Source organism: Panthera pardus, unplaced genomic scaffold (assembly GCF_024362965.1).
Source record: "Panthera pardus isolate Hobbes unplaced genomic scaffold, ASM2436296v1 HiC_scaffold_10, whole genome shotgun sequence".
Classification (NCBI taxonomy): Eukaryota; Metazoa; Chordata; class Mammalia; order Carnivora; family Felidae; genus Panthera; species Panthera pardus.
This window is the reverse complement of record NW_026526655.1, coordinates 94,126,428-94,144,822: the sequence shown is the minus strand read 5'-3', so window position 1 is coordinate 94,144,822 and position 18,395 is coordinate 94,126,428. Positions and strand designations below refer to the sequence as shown.

Here is an 18,395-nt window from a genome sequence, read left to right as displayed (position 1 = left end):
TCTGTAAAGTAATTTTGAGGACATGTTTAAATTGATACATTCAACTCAAAACATTAATTTTAACATTTTCTATCAAGACTTTGATATAAGTGGTAAAATATTAAGTTGTATTCCAGTATGAAGAATCTAATTAGTTAACATAAAAATCTTTATCCTTTTTCTCCTCCATACAGTTTTGTGTTACTCAAAAAATATAAATGTGTGGTATTAGCTGAATTGCTTTATATTTTCATTTATAACTGATTTTGCCTTCCAACAGGAGAAAATTCAGATCCAGTTAACGCAATCATTTGAAAAAGAGGAGAAGCCCTCAAAAGATGAAGCAGAAAAAGAAAAAGCCAGTGATAAGTTACCCAGAAAAATGTTATCAAGAGGTTTGCAATTTATTTGTTTTCAAACAAAATTTTAATTTTACTGTCAATAATTCCATCCTTTATCCCTTGAAACTTTATGTATAATATATCTCTAGTAAAAATGATAACAGAACAGACTTAAGGGGTGTTAAAATAATTTGCTCATCTGGGCAAAATGGCATAACACAAATCTGAACATCAGTAAGATGCTTCAGCAAAGAAACTGCAACATGTGCCAAAATCACTGAGGCAGATAACTATCTTGACCTCTTATTGGTCTCTCATAATGAAATACTGGAATCACTATGATTTGAATACTTGAGTCTGTTAAAAATAATATTACTCTTTAATTCTATATGATACAACAAGCTGATGCCAAAATATGCAGTATCCGGTAAGAATATTCTTGGAAACCCAGAATGTTTATCTTTCATAACAAATTTCAAGGAACTTCATCATCTAGCATTACAAGTCAATGGCAATACTTCTTTAATTTATAAAACCAGTTACATTGGCCAGTATTATGAACAGTGTAAGTATATTATATTTAAGGGGAAGAATGTAAACATGAATATCTGAAAAACTATTTTGAAAGCAAGCCTTTGGTGATAGACCTGATCAAATCTAAATACTTTTTCAGAACTAGAATTCCTACCTACTTCCAAACTATTGCCTCTACTTATATTCTTAACTGAACTAAACTGTCTTAATTTGCGCTAAATATGGATAATTATTTAATTCATTCAAATTTTTCACTTGAGGCATTTTTGATCATGAGAATTGTGGTGAGTATATAAAAGGATCTTTAAAGACTTCAGAGTAAATTAAACAGGCATGTGTGAGAGAAAAAAAATTAAGAATATGCATGTACATGCAGTTATATAAATCTTTGTCATGCTCATTATTTGGGAGTAGAAAGCTTGTGGTCATTTGAGTTCATCATAAATTCCCTTTTCCTTCCTTGTCAGTTTTTTCCCATGTGGGGCATCTCATTTTGTTTAAAATATGCATCATGTGTAAAAGGGAAAGGGATTTGTTTTCAGACAACTTTATACTGGGTTTTTGTGTTGTTGTTTTTTAGATTCCAGTCAAGAATACACTGATTCAACTGGCATAGATCTACATGAATTTTTAGTAAATACATTAAAAAACAATCCCAGGTAAAAATTAAATTTATAAGGTTTACATTGCTTGGAGTGCCATAATTTTGCTATGTTTGTTTTCATTACTGAGTTAGAATATTAGAATAAGATTGCAGTGTTTGAAGTACACCAGAAACATTTTAGTTTCCTAGGGCTAAGATGTTGTTGGTCTACTGTATGCACATGTATAAATATTTTTTTTGCATTTTTCATGTCCCATGATATAAAAATAATTCATTCTTTTTGTAGGAATTTTTGGAAAAACAGAATCACCAAGATATTTTGACTCTTAATTGAGGTAGAGAGGTAATCATGAATCGTGGAAAAGAAAAAAAAAAATTCCCCTACAATAATACACTCACCCAAATAAGAACTTAGTGTATTCATTTTGAGTTTTTGAACTTGACTAAATGCAGAATTTTTGTTCACTCTTGTGTATTAACCTTCAACCTAAAGATTTTTAAGGTCCTTTTGTGGGTCACTGTGAAACCCTTTGTGTTGCCAGGGTACTAATGAATACACTCTAACTTTCTGGCAGGTCATTGACCCCTTTGTGGCCTTCTCCCCACAAAAAGCCTTATCTATTAAAATATCTGCCTAACACTTTCATGGGGTAGAAGACTCCAAGGCTAAGAATCGCTCCTCTAGATATTAGCTTTACATGGTGGTAGTTCTTTAATGTCCATTAAAATGAAAGTAAAACACTTTCTCTGGGTATATGCATATGGAAGATTACAGGAATAACTCTCTCTAGTCTCTTTGAGGCTTATCTCGTGTCATGCTTCAAGATAATCTTTATTTTCATTCATGATTTATTGTATTCAATATCATCTTGGTTTTCTGTTGTATATTTAACATAAACCCCAAAAAGAGAACCACCAAAATGAAAAGTGGTCTCCTTGTAAATGGGGCTGAAGGAGTATAGTATGGAGTGAGGAAGAAAATAAGACAAGTCTGCATGACTTTTTTTTTTTCTTCAGTTTTAAGTTTATTCCTCACTGGTCACAACAGAATGATTAATCCATTAGTTCATTGAACAGGCATTTACTGAACATCTGTCATATTCCAAGCTTTGTGCTAAAAACACTGTAAATAGAACGATGGAGATATAATCCCTACCCTAAAGTATTCACCATGTCTGAGCTAGGAAAAAACATAGGATATATAATTAAAATTAAATTTTGATGTTGTAAAAGAAGTTTTTGGATGTGCTATAAAAACACAGGGAGGGGGCCCCAACCTCTTTTTGAAAGGATATCGGAAGACTTCACTGAAAAAATAAGCCTGGGCTGAGCCATGAATTCATAGTGTTTTAAGTGGAAGCAAGCTGGCCATATAGAGAAGCATGAGAAAGGCATTCTAGGATAGATATAAGTGCACTGACAAGGCACAGTAGTGTGAGAGAGGAAGTGGTATATCCAAGGAAAGTCTAGCAGGGAGGCATGTGGTAAGTGATTCCAGAAAGTGATGGGGAAGATGTTGGTGAGGTATGAAGACAGACCATATCCAGTTGTTCTCAACCTAGGATTGTACCAACACTGTGGGGTGGTGAGCCCATTGAGTGTGCAGTGCTGCTGGGATGCCAGGGATCCTAAAGAGATCTTTAAGACAGTAATGAACAATGAAAAATAGTGAGTAGTGCATCATTTAAGAAGTACTGAGTATGGCATGCTAAGTTGAGGAGTAACTAAAGAATTTTGAATAGGGTAATGCCATAATAGGTATAGGTATTTTAGAAAGATTACTTTGGCAGTGAGGGGCCAACAAAGAATGTGGATAGGACACCATAGAGAGGAATAGAGAGGAAAGGACATGTTTGAAAGATACTTAGGAAGCATCAAGGCAGGACATAGTGATGATTTGGGTATAGAATGGTTATGATGTAGAATAGCTACTAGGTTTCTGGCTAGCCTGACAGTCCCATTAACTGAGAAAGTGGGTAAGGGGCAACCCTGAGTAGTGGAATAGGGCATATTCTGTTTTAAGTATAGTTTGAGGTGCCAGATGAAAAAGCAGGAGATGTGACCTCTCCGCAGTTAAAATGCTCTGGTTTTCAAGTATATGAAACTCAAGTAATAGGTTTGGGAGTCACTAGTAGAGATGAAGCTTGAGAAGGATTAAAATGACAAGGACAAAATTCTGTGGGAAGACAGGATAGAAAAGGTAGATGAGAAAGGAAGAGACCAAGTCCTAAAAACAGAAGAATCATGAGAACATTTATCTTAGAAGTTTGACAGGGAGTTGAATGGGGGGAGCTGTTTCATGGAAGATAAAATAACACAGGGACATGAAAATAGAAGTACCAAAACCAGTCCATTAGGTTAAGAAATTAGGAAATTCTTGGCTATTTTAATAAATTGTTTCATTTGGGGTGGGATGGTGGAAACCAGAACTCATTGGGTTGGGGAATGAGGAGGAAGGTAGAAAACACATAGCTAATTTCTATAAAACAAGATAGGACGCTAAACAGGCAGAATTTTTCTTTCCTCTGAACCCATAGGAGAGACCTCAGTAAGAATGACAATAAGGAATCTATTTTTATACATCCCCAAATATTTTTCTGTTGTACAGTTCTCTGCTTTCTTCTACAAATGTAAAAGTTTTAAATATATCTGCACATGTATTTTTATGTACCATTTAATGGTTTTTAGTATATTCACAGATACGTAGAGCCACCACTACAGGCAATTTTAGAACTTTTTCATCACCCCAAAAAGAAACTGCATATTTTTAGCTATCACCTTTCTGTTCTCTGAGCTCTAATCTACTTTATATCTCTTCAGATTTTCCTGTTTTGGACATCTCCTATGAATGAAATCATGTATATGTCTTTTGTGGACTGGCTTCATTCACTTAGCATAATACTTTCAAGTTTCATTCATGTTGTAGCATGTATCAGTACTTCTATTTTTTTTCCTATGTATGCATTTGTATTTGAATAAGCATAAGTAAGTAATTCATGTAATGGCCAACATATAAGTAATTACTAATGTCGATATGGTTTAGAAAGTCGTAGCTAATGTTAAATTTTGTGAGAAGATTTTTGTTAGGAATAACTAATGACTTAGTGTTCTCTCAGTGAAACACACAATCAGTTGCCAGATCTACATGGTACAAAAGTAGTATAAGTATGGCAAGTTTCCACTAAAACTGTCAAGATTGGATATTGTTCAGAGAAATCTTCTAGATTTTAAGCAGATTTATTTTTAGTGTTAGAAAAATTTAGTCAACCTTTCATTTCAAGATTTTTCTTGGGGCGCCTGGGTGGCTCAGTCGGTTAAGCATCCGACTTCGGCTCAGGTCATGATCTCACGGTCTGTGAGTTCAAGCCCCTCATGGGGCTCTGTGCTGACCGCTCAGAGCCTGGAGCCTGCTTTGGATTCTGTGTCTCCCTCTCTCTCTCTCTGCTCCTCCCCTGCTCATGTTCTGTCTCTCTCTATCTCAAAAATAAATTAAAAAAAAAAAAAAAAAACATTAAAAAAACATTAAAAAAAAAGATTTTTCTTATTATCATTAAATCTTTGTCTTATTCTTAGCCAAATAAATAAACTTAACTCCAGATGTTAAGTAATAATTTATCTGGAATTCCTATTTGCAAGAAATATTTTCAGAGGCTATACTTACTAGTCATTATCTGTTACAGATATTTGACCAAGCTCATATGGAATATTGGGAAGGAGGGGTGGTCAAATGGAGGCATTATTGTTTTCTGCTTTTTTGTTTGCCATTGGTCTGCTAGCTGCATACAGTTTCTCTAAAGTTATTTCTGGTATAATGACTAGAACACTAAAAGATTGTTGCCTCTTCATTTTAGATAGTAGCTGATTGATCAGTGTGATTGAGATCCCTGTTCTTACTATTTTTTAAATAATAGCATACATTGGTTCCCTTTAAAAGATTATACAATAATTTCAGTAAGTATGCCCACTTTTAGGTTCATGTGCTAAACCTTATGCTTTAAGAAATTTGTGGATCTGTTAGAGTGCTATATGCAGTGCTTCTATAAAGGATTATTATCTTTTAAGTTAATGATCATCACCAAATATCTAACCTTGATGAAGCTTGGACTAAACTATAGTAGATAAAAGGCAGGAAATCTTGAGAATTTAAGGAAATGACCAGTCTTATTTTTCTAACAAGTTATATTTCTTAGTAACTGAAAATATAGTAAACCAGGCAGAAGCGTTTATTTTATTTTGTAAGTGGTCCAGATAATGATAAAAAGTCCTCTGCAATCCATAGATCTGCATGTGAAAGGGGAAAAAAGACTGAATATATATCAATGGCTAGTAAAAGTGTTAGATTTTTCTCTCATGGAGATAACAAATTTATTTTTAGTGGCAATACATTTGCTGAAACACATTTCACAGATCTTTTGCCTACTGTTCAAAAACAGAAAATAAATTTTTTTTTTTTCCTATCTTTTCTGATATAAGTATTCCTACCCTGGCTTTTTTTTTTTTTTTTTAATTTTTTCCCCTGTTTCCATTTGCATGGTAAATGTTTTTCCACCCCTTCACGTTCAGTATGCATGTGTCTTTAGGTCTGAAATTAGACAGTAGATAGATGGATACTGTTTTTTAGTCCAGCCACCCACCCTGTGTGTTTTAATTGAAGTATTTAGTCTACTTACATTAAAAGTAATTATTGATAGGGATATATTTAAAGGCTTTTTTTTCTGTTACTTGTTTTGTTGTGGTTGTTTTTGTAGTTCAGCGTTCCTTTCTTTTTCTCTTGCTCTCTTCCCTTGTGGTTTGATGACTTTCATTAGTGGAATGCTTGGATTCCTTTCTCTTTTTTGTGTGTGCATTTATTGTAGGTTTTTGATTTGCGGTTACTGTTATGCCTATATATAACATGCATATAGCAATGTATATGAAGTTGATGGTCACTTAAGTTTGAACACATTCTAAAAGCACTAAATTTTTACTACCCCCCCCCATGTTTTTGTATATGATATCACATTTTACATCCTCCTATTTCGTGTATCCCTTGATTGATTTTTGTAGATATAATTGCTTTTACTACTTGTGTGGTTTAACCTCTATACTGGCTTTAAAAGCAACTGATCTGCTACCTTTATTACATGTTTGCATTTACTTATGAAACAGAAGACCAACTTAAAAGTACTGTTTCATGGATGCTTAATAAATTGTCTGCCTCGGATTCCTTTTTTTTACAACAATAAGTGTATAAAATATGTAAGGAAAGTTACTGAGAATTAGATCATTTCAAGACAAATTGCATTCAAAAGGTTAGATGAAAAGAGGTTCTTGGAGTTATGTAAATAAGTCCTTTTCAGGGAGAAGTAAAAATGTCCCAACCTCCCAAAAAACTTTCAGGGGAAAAAAAATTAAAAGACTTTATGGGTGAAATAATTTGATTAATTGATTCCGTGCAGATACATTTGTTGAGCTCTTCTATATAGTCCAAATAACTATACAAAGATAATTGTAGCTTTTATTTTTTTTCAACTTTTTTTTTTTTTTTTTTTTTTTTTTGGGACAGAGAGAGACAGAGCATGAATGGGGGAGGGGCAGAGAGAGAGGGAGACACAGAATCGGAAACAGGCTCCAGGCTCCGAGCCATCAGCCCAGAGCCTGACGCGGGGCTCGAACTCACGGACCGCGAGATCGTGACCTGGCTGAAGTCGGACGCCCAACCGACTGCGCCACCCAGGCGCCCCAATTGTAGCTTTTAAAGAAAAGTATGAAAGAAACAAGTTCTAAGAAATAGGAAGTTGTTCAAGGCAAAGGAAACATCATGTTCAAGTAACCTGAAACAGGAAGGAGCTTGGCAAGTACAAAGATAAGCCAAAATGATAAGAGTTTGTGATTGAGGAGTCTGAAGAGGTAAAGACCAAATCATGACTACCTTGTAGGCCCCGTTATAGATGTTTGTTTCTTAAATCAGAGCAGTGGGAATCCTGTGATAAATATTTAACCAAGGCAATAACATGTGGTCACACATGTGTTTTTAAAAAGTCATTAGGGCTGTTCCAGGTAGAACAGATAAGGAGGAAATGAGGGAAGACACAAAGACACGATAGACTACTGCTACAGTAGTCAAGCCAGAGATCCTGCTTGCTTGGATCCAGGGTAGCAGTAGTGGAAATAAAAGAAAAGTAGATAGAAGGTAGGTAAAACTTGCAGTAGTAATTAACTGCATGGGAAAATTAGAAAATGGATTGTAGCAAGCCAGAATTCTTCTACTATAGTATGCTGGGTAAAAGATAGTGCCACTTACTGAATTCAGGAATTCTAAAGGAGAACCAGGTTTGGGGGCAGAATTGAATATTGCTAGAATTTGTGTGAAAATGTAATCCCATTTTCACCTTTGGGTTCGCAGTCGCCAGGTAGGCATGTTTTTCTCTTGATTTTTCAACTAATGTAAAAAAAAATGTATGGTCAGATATCACTTGGTTTTATGAGACTTCTTTGCAATGAAAGAGGAAGAGTCAAACTCAGGGCTGATGTATAGTATAGACTTTCAGACAGTTTAAGCAGAGGCACTACATTCTCTGCTCTGTTAGAGTCTAAGAGGGATCTACTATGTATTACTTATTTGAGAGGGAAATATTAACCTTCGGCCTAGTTTTCTTGATCAGGGACAGAAGTGAATGATCTGTGAAGCTACTTCTGGTTTTAAGGTTCTCTGGGTGTGTTTGTTTATTTCACAAGCATATGAAATTTCCAGTGAGCACAAGAATACTCCTTTGAGCCATGTTCTTGGTATGTGAGCAAGGAGGTCCTTTGGGTAGTGATACCATTTATTGTTATAGCATATGGGTGTTAAATAGGACCCTAGTGGTCTAAAGGAGAACATGCAGGTACTCCCTAGAGCCCTTATTTATTTTTCAAGTTGAAGGCCTTGGGTTCATTTTTATTTTTATGGCAAAAGTTTCCATAGTCTTAAAAATACATAATACAAGTTTACAGAATGATTTCAAAAGACTTCTTTTTCTGAGTCAGAATTAGTAATGTAATTCATACTTCTCTGCTATAGTTCCATCTGTATACTAGCATTAGATTCCCTTAGGAGTGTTCCTGTTACTGGCCTTGCATGTTCTTTAGAGTACTGTTTCTATGGAGCTCAACATAACAAAGTCATGAACCTAACTAAAATTGTCTGTTTTCTTGCTATTTCTCAGCTTTATTAAGGAAGTAAAAGATTAATATGCTCTTATTATGTATATATCTACAGAACAGACTCCCATATACATATACTTAGCAGATCAAAATACCTGTTTTAAGAATGGCCATGTGTTGATAATTGTTAAAATTGAATAAAGGCTACATTGAGATTCATTACACAGCTCTCTTAACATTTGTATGTGTCTGAAATTTTCCATAATAAAAAATTAAACTAAAAAAAGTCATCTTTAATTTTTTTTAAACATTACTTTTTTTAGAAATCATCTACATATTCTAGCATCATGCTTATGATATACAGTTTTTAGGAGAAAAATGAGCCATAATAATTCAGTGTTAAGTTTTATATATAAGAGTCTTCATATTTTGTTTCAGGGACAGAATGATGCTGTTGAAATTGGAACAAGAAATTTTAGATTTCATTGGTAATAATGAGTAAGTCCTGACATTTAACAAGAAAACAAATTGTCATCATAGTTCTCCTTGACTTACTAAATTAGTTTTTCTTCTACTTCTAGGTCTCCACGTAAAAAATTTCCCCCAATGACATCTTACCATAGGATGCTATTACACAGAGTAGCTGCTTACTTTGGATTAGACCACAATGTTGATCAGAGCGGGAAGTCTGTCATAGTAAACAAAACTAGCAATACAAGAATGTAAGTATCAACAAATGTAGGTATTTGTTAAGTATGTGTGTGATTATAGTTTATCTTTCTACAGCACTTTTCATCTGAGGTTTTCCATAGGTTTTAGCAGCTTTATGACAACCTTATGTAATAGGGCCAAAAATACCTTTAGCATACCAGATACAAAATGCACCAGTCTAGACTAAAATAAGGCAGATGAATGAGGACTGGTTTAAAAAAGCAAAACCAAAAAAACTTCAGAAGTCATAGTAACAGTGCTGTTTCAAAACTATTCACTTGGATTTTTTTTTAATTTATGTAATTTAGATAGCTGTGGCCAACCTTAGGCAAATTTATTTCGTTTTGTTTTGTTTTGTTTTGTTTTGAGGCAGATTTTGACACCCTCACATTTAATTTATCTTCCATCACTTTACAATCCTTTCAATCTCTGGTTTTGCTTCTTTCTCCCACAAATCTCGAGAAGGTGGGACTGTTGGTTAATAATATAGTATTATCCATAATGTTGTATTCCCCCTTCTGAGCTATGTACAATTGACCAAGGAAAAGTTTTAAAGGAGTTAAGAGGAGCCATTTGCTTAAAAAGTGATAGCTTTATAGTGTTAGTGAATTGCAGCATCAGTACTGGTATTTGGGACCAAAAGGCCCAGTGCAGAGGCACCTAAAATTTTAACATGTACCACAGTATCTCCCCTGCTTGCTTGCTTGCTTGCTTGCTTGCTTTCTTCCTTCCTTCCTTCCTTCCCTCCTTCCTTCCTTCCCTCCCTCCCTCCCTCCCTCCCTCCTTCCTTTCCTTTCCTTTCCTTTCCTTTCCTTTCCTTTCCTTTCCTTTCCTTTCCTTTCTTCCTTCAGCATGAGGCAGGGTGGGGGGGTGGGGGGAGAGAGAATCCTAAGCAGGTTCCATGCTAAGTGCAGAGCCAGACACAGGCCTGGATCTCATGATCCTGGAATCATGACCTGAGCCAAAACTCAAGAGTTGGATGCTCAGCCAACTGAGCCATCCAGGCACCCCTCTTCTGCCTATTTCTAAACTAGTCCTAAAGCAACTTAAGTGCTTGTTAAGTTCAGCTGAAATTTATACTTTGATGGTAATCTGCCTATTGGAATTTTCTGTATCAATTTCATATGTGGCAGCAGTGGGTCTGTGGTAATGAGCATCAGCTTCAGATGATATAGATAATGCTGAAATTAATTATTTTTCTGCTTTTCTTAAAGCTATACTTCTCTTAGGGTCTATTTTTATTTAAATCCAAGTTATTTAACGTAAAATTTAGTAATAATTTCAGAAATAGAAATTAGTGATTCATCACTTACATGTAATACCCAGTGTTCATCCCAAGTGACCTCCTTATTGCCCCTCACCCCTTTAGCCCATCCAACACCCTGTCAGCAACCCTCAGTTTGTTCTCTGTATTAATGTCTTTTATGGTTTGTCTCCCTCTCTATTTTTATATTATTTTTGCTTCCCTTGCCTTATAATCATCTGTTTTGTATCTTAAATTACACATATGACTGAAATCAATATATTTGTCTTTCTCTGACTTATTTTGCTTAGCATAATACACTCTATTTCCATCCACATTGTTGCAAATGGCAAGATTTCATTTTTTTTTTTTTTGATCTCTGAGAAATATTCAATTGTGTATATATATACCACATATTCTTTATCCATTTATAAGTCCATGGACATTTGGGCTATTTCTATGCTTATTGTCGATAGTGCTGCTATAAACATTGGGGTACATGTGCCCCTTCAAATCAGCACTCCTATATCTTTTGGATAAATACCTAGTAGTGGAATTGCTGGGTCATAGGGTAGTTCTATTTTTAATTTTTTGAGGAACCCCCATACTGTTTTCCAAGGCGGCTGCACCGCCACCAGCATTCCCACCAGCAGAACGAAAGAGTTCATCTTTCTCTACATCCTCACCAACACCTGAGTTGTTAATTTTAGCCATTCTGACAGTTGTGAGGTGGTATCTCATTGTGGTTTTGATTTGTATTTCCTTGATGAGTGATGTTGAACATCTTTTCATGTGTTGGTTAGCCATCTGGATGTCTTCTTTGGAAAAGTGTTCATGTCTTTTGTCCATTTCTTCACTGAATGATTTGGTTTTTGGGTGTTGAATGTGATAAATTCTTTGTAGATTTTGGATAACCCTTTATCTGTTATGTCATTTGTAAATATCTTCTCCCATTCCATCAGTTGCCTTTTAGTTTTGCCAATTGTTTACTTCACTGTGCAGAAGCTTTCTATCTTGATGAGGTCCCAATAGTTCATTTTTGCTTTTGTTTCCCTTGTCTCTGGAGACATGTCAAGTAAGAAGTTGCTGTAGCCGAGGTCAAAGAGGTTGTTGCCTGTTCTTTCCTCTAGGATTTTGATGGCTTCCTGTCTTATGTTGAAGTCTTTCATCCATTTTGAGTTTATTTTTGTGTATGGTGTAAGAAAGTGGTCCAGGTTCATTCTTTGGCATGTCGCTGTCCAGTTTTCCCAGCACCACTTGCTGAAGAGACTGTCTTTGTGCCATTGGAGATTCTTTCCTGCTTTGTCAAAGATTAGTTGACCATACATTTGTGGGTCCATTTGTGTGTTCTGTATTCTGGTCCATTGATGTGAGTGTCTGTTTTTGTGCCAGTACCATACTGTCTTGATGATTACAGCTTTGTAATACAGCTTCAAATCTGGATTTGTGATGCCTCCAGCTTTGGTTTTCTTTTTCAGGATTGCTTTGGCTGTTCAAGGTCTTTTCTGGCTCCATACAAATACAGGATTGTTGTTCTAGCTCTGTGAAGAATTCTGGTGTTATTTTGATAGGGATTGCTCTTAGGAGCTCATCTATGAACTATTCATTTTTCATGGTTGTATTTATTCACTTATGTCCCTTGTATTGCAATGGCCTTTACTCTGATAGCTGCCATATTGTTTACTGAAATAAAGTTGATTTTCATCCATTTCTTACAGTATTTTGTCAACTAAATACATTGGTGGAACCTAGTATTTTTGAATGTTTGTTCCTACAATTAAATTAATGACAATAGATATCTTTAAAAAGGACCTTGTCTTCCTTTAGGGATTATTTTACCCACAAATGTGAATGGTACTTAATTTTTTTCTGCTTGTTCCTTACTCTTTTAATAATATCCTCATCAGTTAGTTGTTTCCCAAGGACAGTAACCGTAAGATATGAATTGAACTGAAGGTGAATAGAACTCAAAATCATTTAACCAGTACCTTTCAACATTACTCAGAGCTGCTGGATACCCAAGCACATGTACATTAGCAGGCATTTTGTCTAACATTTCGACTGGTGACTCTCTAAGGTTTTCAATACAGTGTAACCTCAGTTATTTGAATGCTATGAATGATGTCAGAAAGCTTTAGGGTTCTCTTTATCAACATAATCAAAAGTTTGGCTAAATATAATGTTTATGATGTACTTAAAGAAGAATGGATTGATAACATAATTACAACTAGACATTCAGATCATTGAAGTTACACTGTATTCTTATTTTATATCTTCTGGAATATGAAGATGTTTGTAAATCAGAAAACCTTAGAGATCTGCTCCACATTGAATAAATGCAAACTTACCTTTTCCTCATAGGCAAATTACCCGCTCCAGCCTTGAACCAGTGGTGTTGTGGATGTCAACAACCCGGTGTCCACTGGGGTGTCTCAATGGAGCGGGAAGTTGGCGATTGCAGGGCAGTAAATTCAGGCATCTATAAAAGAAAGAGGTAAGACAGTCTTAAGGTTAGCTGAAATGCCTGCCAATGCTATTTGGTGTGGGAATCCAGCTGCTCTTAGAAAAGTTGCCAGGCCCTTGGTTAAACCTTAGAGTTGACTTTGGAATAACTCTTGCGCCCAAGTACAGACACCTTCAATAAAGAAAAATGACTTTGAACAGCTACCAAAAAAGTTGATATAAGTAAACAGGGTAATCCTGTGACAGAAATAACATACTACCATCTTCAGAACTAAATAGACAACCTTGCAAATTCCTACTAAAGAAAGCATTTTTTTTTCTCATCAGTTTGGTCATGATGTTGTTTTTACTCTTGTTTTTGTTCTTCTTAGTTCTGTATACATATAGCTCTGTGTGGAGATCTGCCCTTCATTTCACCTAAGTACGTTGTAAAATAAAGATTTCTTCAACTTACTTAGATAAGTTTTATTTTCAAATCTTGTTTTGCATAATTTGACAGGATATAGAAACAGTACTTTATTAAAAATTCACTAGGTTAAAACAAATATTCAGAAGCATTCCTTAAATATTCTACATAATGATATATATGGTCATGTTTGCTGAAGATGTTATTACTTAGGTTTATTTGGTTCACAAATGTACTTGGTATTCACAGTATATTACATCACTGTATAATACATATTTAAGCTATATTTAAAAAACTACTCAGGGCTTCAGTTAACCTTTCTTTGTACCTCTAAATATATTTTTATGTACCATGTATTTCAAAAGAGTAATTCCAGTTTTATAACGGGATGTTATTAAGTCACAAGAGTATTAAATAAATTAATTTGTTGAAGCTGACAATATATTTTAGAAAGCGAAGTTTTACGTAATTTTGATTTTCCATGGACTACAACCTCATATATGTCTTCAGGATGTCATTAGAACTTGCAACACTTCTGTAGAGGAAAGACAAATCAGCCATAAAATGTATTGTTATAATTTTATAATTATTACTTTAGGTTACAACTTTAACCTCCAAAAAAGAATTATTTCTTTTTTAAACTGTTTCAATTAATATAAATCAAAGATGTACCCTGCTATAATTAAGAATTCTTGGTTGCATTTGAAATTAACCTCTTAAGTTTTAGTTAAAGCAGCCACAAAAAAATTTATTACTTTCAGTTATATCACACCAAATGTAAGAATGTAATATAAGATACAACACTATACTTTATTCTTTTTCCCAGAATTTTTCCTTAGATTTAGAGGAGGCAATGCAAAGAGGATAAATAGGCTTTGAGTCTGCCATACCAATGCGCCAGCTGTGGCTCAGTCATTCACTTGCACTTGACCTTGGACAGTTGCCTAAGCCATTTGAACCTCAGCTTTTTTCAGTAATATTTGTAATAATAACAAACTTCTACTGAGTGTTTACTTTTTAAGTGCTATTCATTTATTAATTCACTTCATTTTCAGAACAACCCTGTGAAGTAGGTATCCTGTAATTCAATTTACAAATGAGGAAACTAGGGAACAGAAAGGTTAAGTAACTTGCACAAGTCCTGAAGCAACTAAAGTGGTAAAGCTGAATATTTGAACCCAAGCAGTCTGATTCCAGAGCCCACAGTGTATTTTTCCTATGGCCTTTCAGTCATAACATAGAGCAGTTAATACCTTCTCATAAGATTATTATGAAGAGTAAATGAGATAACATAAATATTAATTATTAGTGGCACTAATGAGTGGTAATTTGCATTGCTCTGATTACTTTTCATAACATGTTGTATTTAACTTTTCTGTAAATATTGTGTACTATCTTTCCTGTTCCCTTCGTGGTTTTTTTAGACCTGATCAGAAATTCAATGAACATATTAAGGATGATAAAGGTGAAGACTTTCAGAAACGATATATCCTCAAGAGAGACAACTCCAGCTTTGACAAAGATGATAACCAGGTAATCTGTCACAACTGCAGCTTTTTTCTAGGTGCAGGACTTATCCCAACTGATCATTTTCCCGAGAATTAATTGTTTTCATTCCTTTAGATGAGAATACGTTTGAAAGATGACAGAAGGAGCAAATCTATAGAAGAAAGAGAAGAGGAGTACCAGAGAGCCAGAGACCGAATATTTTCCCAAGATGTATGTACTGATGTATATTTAGATCTCACTGTTAAAATATATGCTAATTGCATTGGGGGGGGGTCACTCCTTTTATAATCTATTGATCATTTATTTGTAACCGTATCTGTTATATTTAAAGTCACTTGTTAGAAATACTGAGATCCATCTTGTTCATGTTAATAATTTAATAGTTTATAAAATGCTACATTGCAGCAGTTATATAAATATTTCAAAAACTGGATGCTTATAGACTACAGAGTAGTAGTGTTGAACTGAATATATAGTTAGTATAATTTTTTTTCCTTCCAAACTTCTCACAGATTTGAGATTTTTAGAACATTCATCATAGTCTACAAAATCATGGACTCTAAGTTCTACTTGGTAGTAGATTTTTCTCAATAAATAACTTGTTTCTTTTAAAGTAAAACTAATTTTTAGATTAATATTGTCTACTTTTTTAAGTGATTATGTGAAAGAAATCTTTAAAGTGGGTAATTATTTTATACATATATGTGAGAAGAGATTTAGTTTGGTCTGACCAGTGTCTGTTAAGCACCCATTCTGTTTAGTACTAGGTTTTATTCATGGATATATGAATGTATGTAATTTGTGTTAACATTGCCAGAGATAGAAATTTCAATGGTAAAAAAACAAAGAGTAACACTAAAATCCAAACTATCAGTTAATATTCATACAAATCTTATTGACCACCTATAGTAGGTGCTATGCTGGGCACTGGAGGACACATCCGTTTACACTTAAAATAAGTTATCCCCCAAACAGTGCTATATATACATATGGTAGATATTATCATTGTTTTTATCTTACAGATAAGGAAACTGAGGTTCGAGGAGGCTAAGTAAAGTAGCAAAAGATCATATAGCTAGAAAATGACAGAGATTGGGATTTCAGCCCAGGTCTGCTGTCCTCAGAGCCTGATAAACTAGATGTAATTCTCTCTGTAGTTTGTAAGATTGATGAGGCCTCTACCCCGATGAATAGCCAGGTAATGACAATACGATCTCTGATGTAGGTGGAGACATGAAGGTAAAATAAGGGACATGGCAGAAAAGCATCACAAAACAAAACTCAGGAGTGAGAGGAAGAGTTAGCTTCCAAACAGAGACTCCAAGAGAGTGAAATGTTCCAAGTAGAGGGTCAGTATTTGCAGAGGCCCAGAGTTAAAGGAGAAGTTGACACATGAAGACTAAAAAATTCAGAGGAGCTGGACTATAGCCTACGTGACACAGAAAGTGAGGAGAGTTTAGATTAGAGAAATAAGCAGGAAGCAGATGACTTGACCCAGGAAGCAGATGACCTGTCCCTGAAAGCTGGTTAAGGTGGTTGGGCCTTTAGTTAGAGCAGGAGGCAGCAAACTTTTTCTGTAAAGAGCCAGATAATTAATATTTTAGGCTTTTAGAGTCATGCGGTATTTTATTGCAACAACTCAAATCTACCTTTTTAATGTGAAAGCAGATGTAGAAAATACATAAATAAATGGGCACGGCTGTGTTTGAATAAAACCTTATTTGCAAAAACAGGTGGCTGACCATAGTTTGCTGACCTCTATGCAAACAGCGGAGAGCTGTTAAAGGAGGGAAGAGATGTGATAAGATTGACATTTTAGAAAGACTTTTGTGGCTTCTATTGTTTAAATTGGATTAAAAGGGCAAAACTAGTAGCTGGAAAACCAGTTAGAAGACTGTTATAATAATACAAGCAAAAATGGTGGTTGCCCAAGCTAAGTTCATAGCATTAGAACAGTTTGGTTCTGAGCTGCATTGAGGTATAGCTGCTTGCTTGTTCACTGCTACAGTCACAACCAAAGCACAGGTGATCAAAATGTTGAGTGAATGAGGTGGAATCTATAGATTGGTGTACACCTTCAGTATATAATAGTGAAAAGGGGTTCACTTGTTTGGAAGAGATTATTTGAATTTCAGATTAATTTGTGCCCCAGAAATGAATGGCTTCTGTTAAAAGTAAGCATAGTGTGTCCAAGCCAAAAATAATTTCATTGTTATTTATTTATGTCCCCCTATCACTATTTTGGATTTTTTTGGCAGGGCTAAATGATAACTTATTAAATATTACTGTGTGTGTTTTTTGTTGTCATCACCAGTTTATGTATTTGACAAAAGCTCAACTTCTTATATCTGTTCTTTCTTTCTAGTCCCTGTGTTCCCAAGAGAATTATATTATTGACAAAAGGTGAGGGAATTTTTAAAATTCATTTGTTAACTCTCTGATTGATGCTAATAAAAATAAAAATGTCTCATTAAAATGCCAACAGAATTCAAGACGAGGATGCCAGTAGTACCCAGCAGAGGCGTCAGATATTTAGGTATTGAAAGCATGTTTTCATGCAGTATTAAAAACTCAAAGCATTTTTTCTCTATTCTTTCCCCTTTTGTCCTACTAGCTTTTCAAGGTTTTCTTTCTAAATTACAGAGTTAATAAAGATGCTTCAGGGAGATCAACAAATAGCCATCAAAGCAGCACTGAGAATGAACTGAAGTATTCTGAACCACGACCCTGGAGCAGTACAGATTCAGACAGTTCCCTCCGAAACTTCAAGCCTGCTGTTACCAAAGCCAGCAGCTTCAGTGGAATCTCAGTCCTGACAAGAGGTGATAGTTCTGGGAGCAGCAAAAGCATAGGCAGGCTTTCAAAAACAGGTATAAATATTTGTCTAGAACTGTGCGGTCATAACATTTCGTTTCCCTATTGCTGCCTTAGCTCTTTATTTATCAGATGGCTTCTGCAGTTATCCTAACATCCAAAATTCCTACCAGCAGTGCATTGAGCAGCTCCACAGTACTTCAGAGGTAATGGGTGTATTGACATTAGGATTCATTCTCTGCTCAAGAGAGATTTACAAACATCAGTTAAAGTAAAAATCCTCTCTTGTGACATAAACTTAATCAAGTTAGTTCAGTGAAATGTCATCTGTTGTTTGAGTCCCCAGAGGTGGTTGGAAATTCTCCATTGCTTATTTATAATTAGAAGGCCTGGTTTCTTACCTAGGATTATTTAACATTGGTTGCATTTTCAGCTAATACTATCAGTTATTGATTGTATTTTTCATGATAAAGTCCTTCATTTGCCATTCAAAGAATCAGTAAAATTGCTGAGAAGTTTCTGAGGATTTTTCAAGAAAAATAATGTGATGTAATTATTCTGAATGAGTGAAAATTTTAGTAACATCCTCATTCTCCTAGTTTCTTTGCTTTTAGGGTACCTTACATTTAGGCTCATACATTTTCTCTTCACCTTTACTAACTGGGT

At 34.9% G+C, this 18,395-nt stretch overlaps 1 protein-coding gene across 14 annotated transcripts in view; it reads left to right on the top strand.

The window, feature by feature from the left end:
* Positions 1-18,395, top strand: part of R3HDM1 (R3H domain containing 1) — a 202,263-nt gene that overhangs the window by 93,142 nt on the left and 90,726 nt on the right. For 11 of the 14 annotated variants that reach the window (XM_053909251.1, XM_053909286.1, XM_053909274.1 and 8 more), the window contains 9 exons: positions 260-374; positions 1,435-1,513; positions 9,022-9,081; positions 9,165-9,305; positions 14,831-14,939; positions 15,030-15,125; positions 17,281-17,318; positions 17,401-17,451; positions 17,559-17,785. In XM_053909251.1, the coding sequence (XP_053765226.1) occupies positions 260-374; positions 1,435-1,513; positions 9,022-9,081; positions 9,165-9,305; positions 14,831-14,939; positions 15,030-15,125; positions 17,281-17,318; positions 17,401-17,451; positions 17,559-17,785 (916 nt within the window). Of the gene's footprint in view, positions 1-259; positions 375-1,434; positions 1,514-9,021; positions 9,082-9,164; positions 9,306-12,898; positions 13,032-14,830; positions 14,940-15,029; positions 15,126-17,280; positions 17,319-17,400; positions 17,452-17,558; positions 17,786-18,395 lie in introns of those variants that run through there. The other 3 variants (XM_053909285.1, XM_053909266.1, XM_019454764.2) reach the window with 3 other exon arrangements.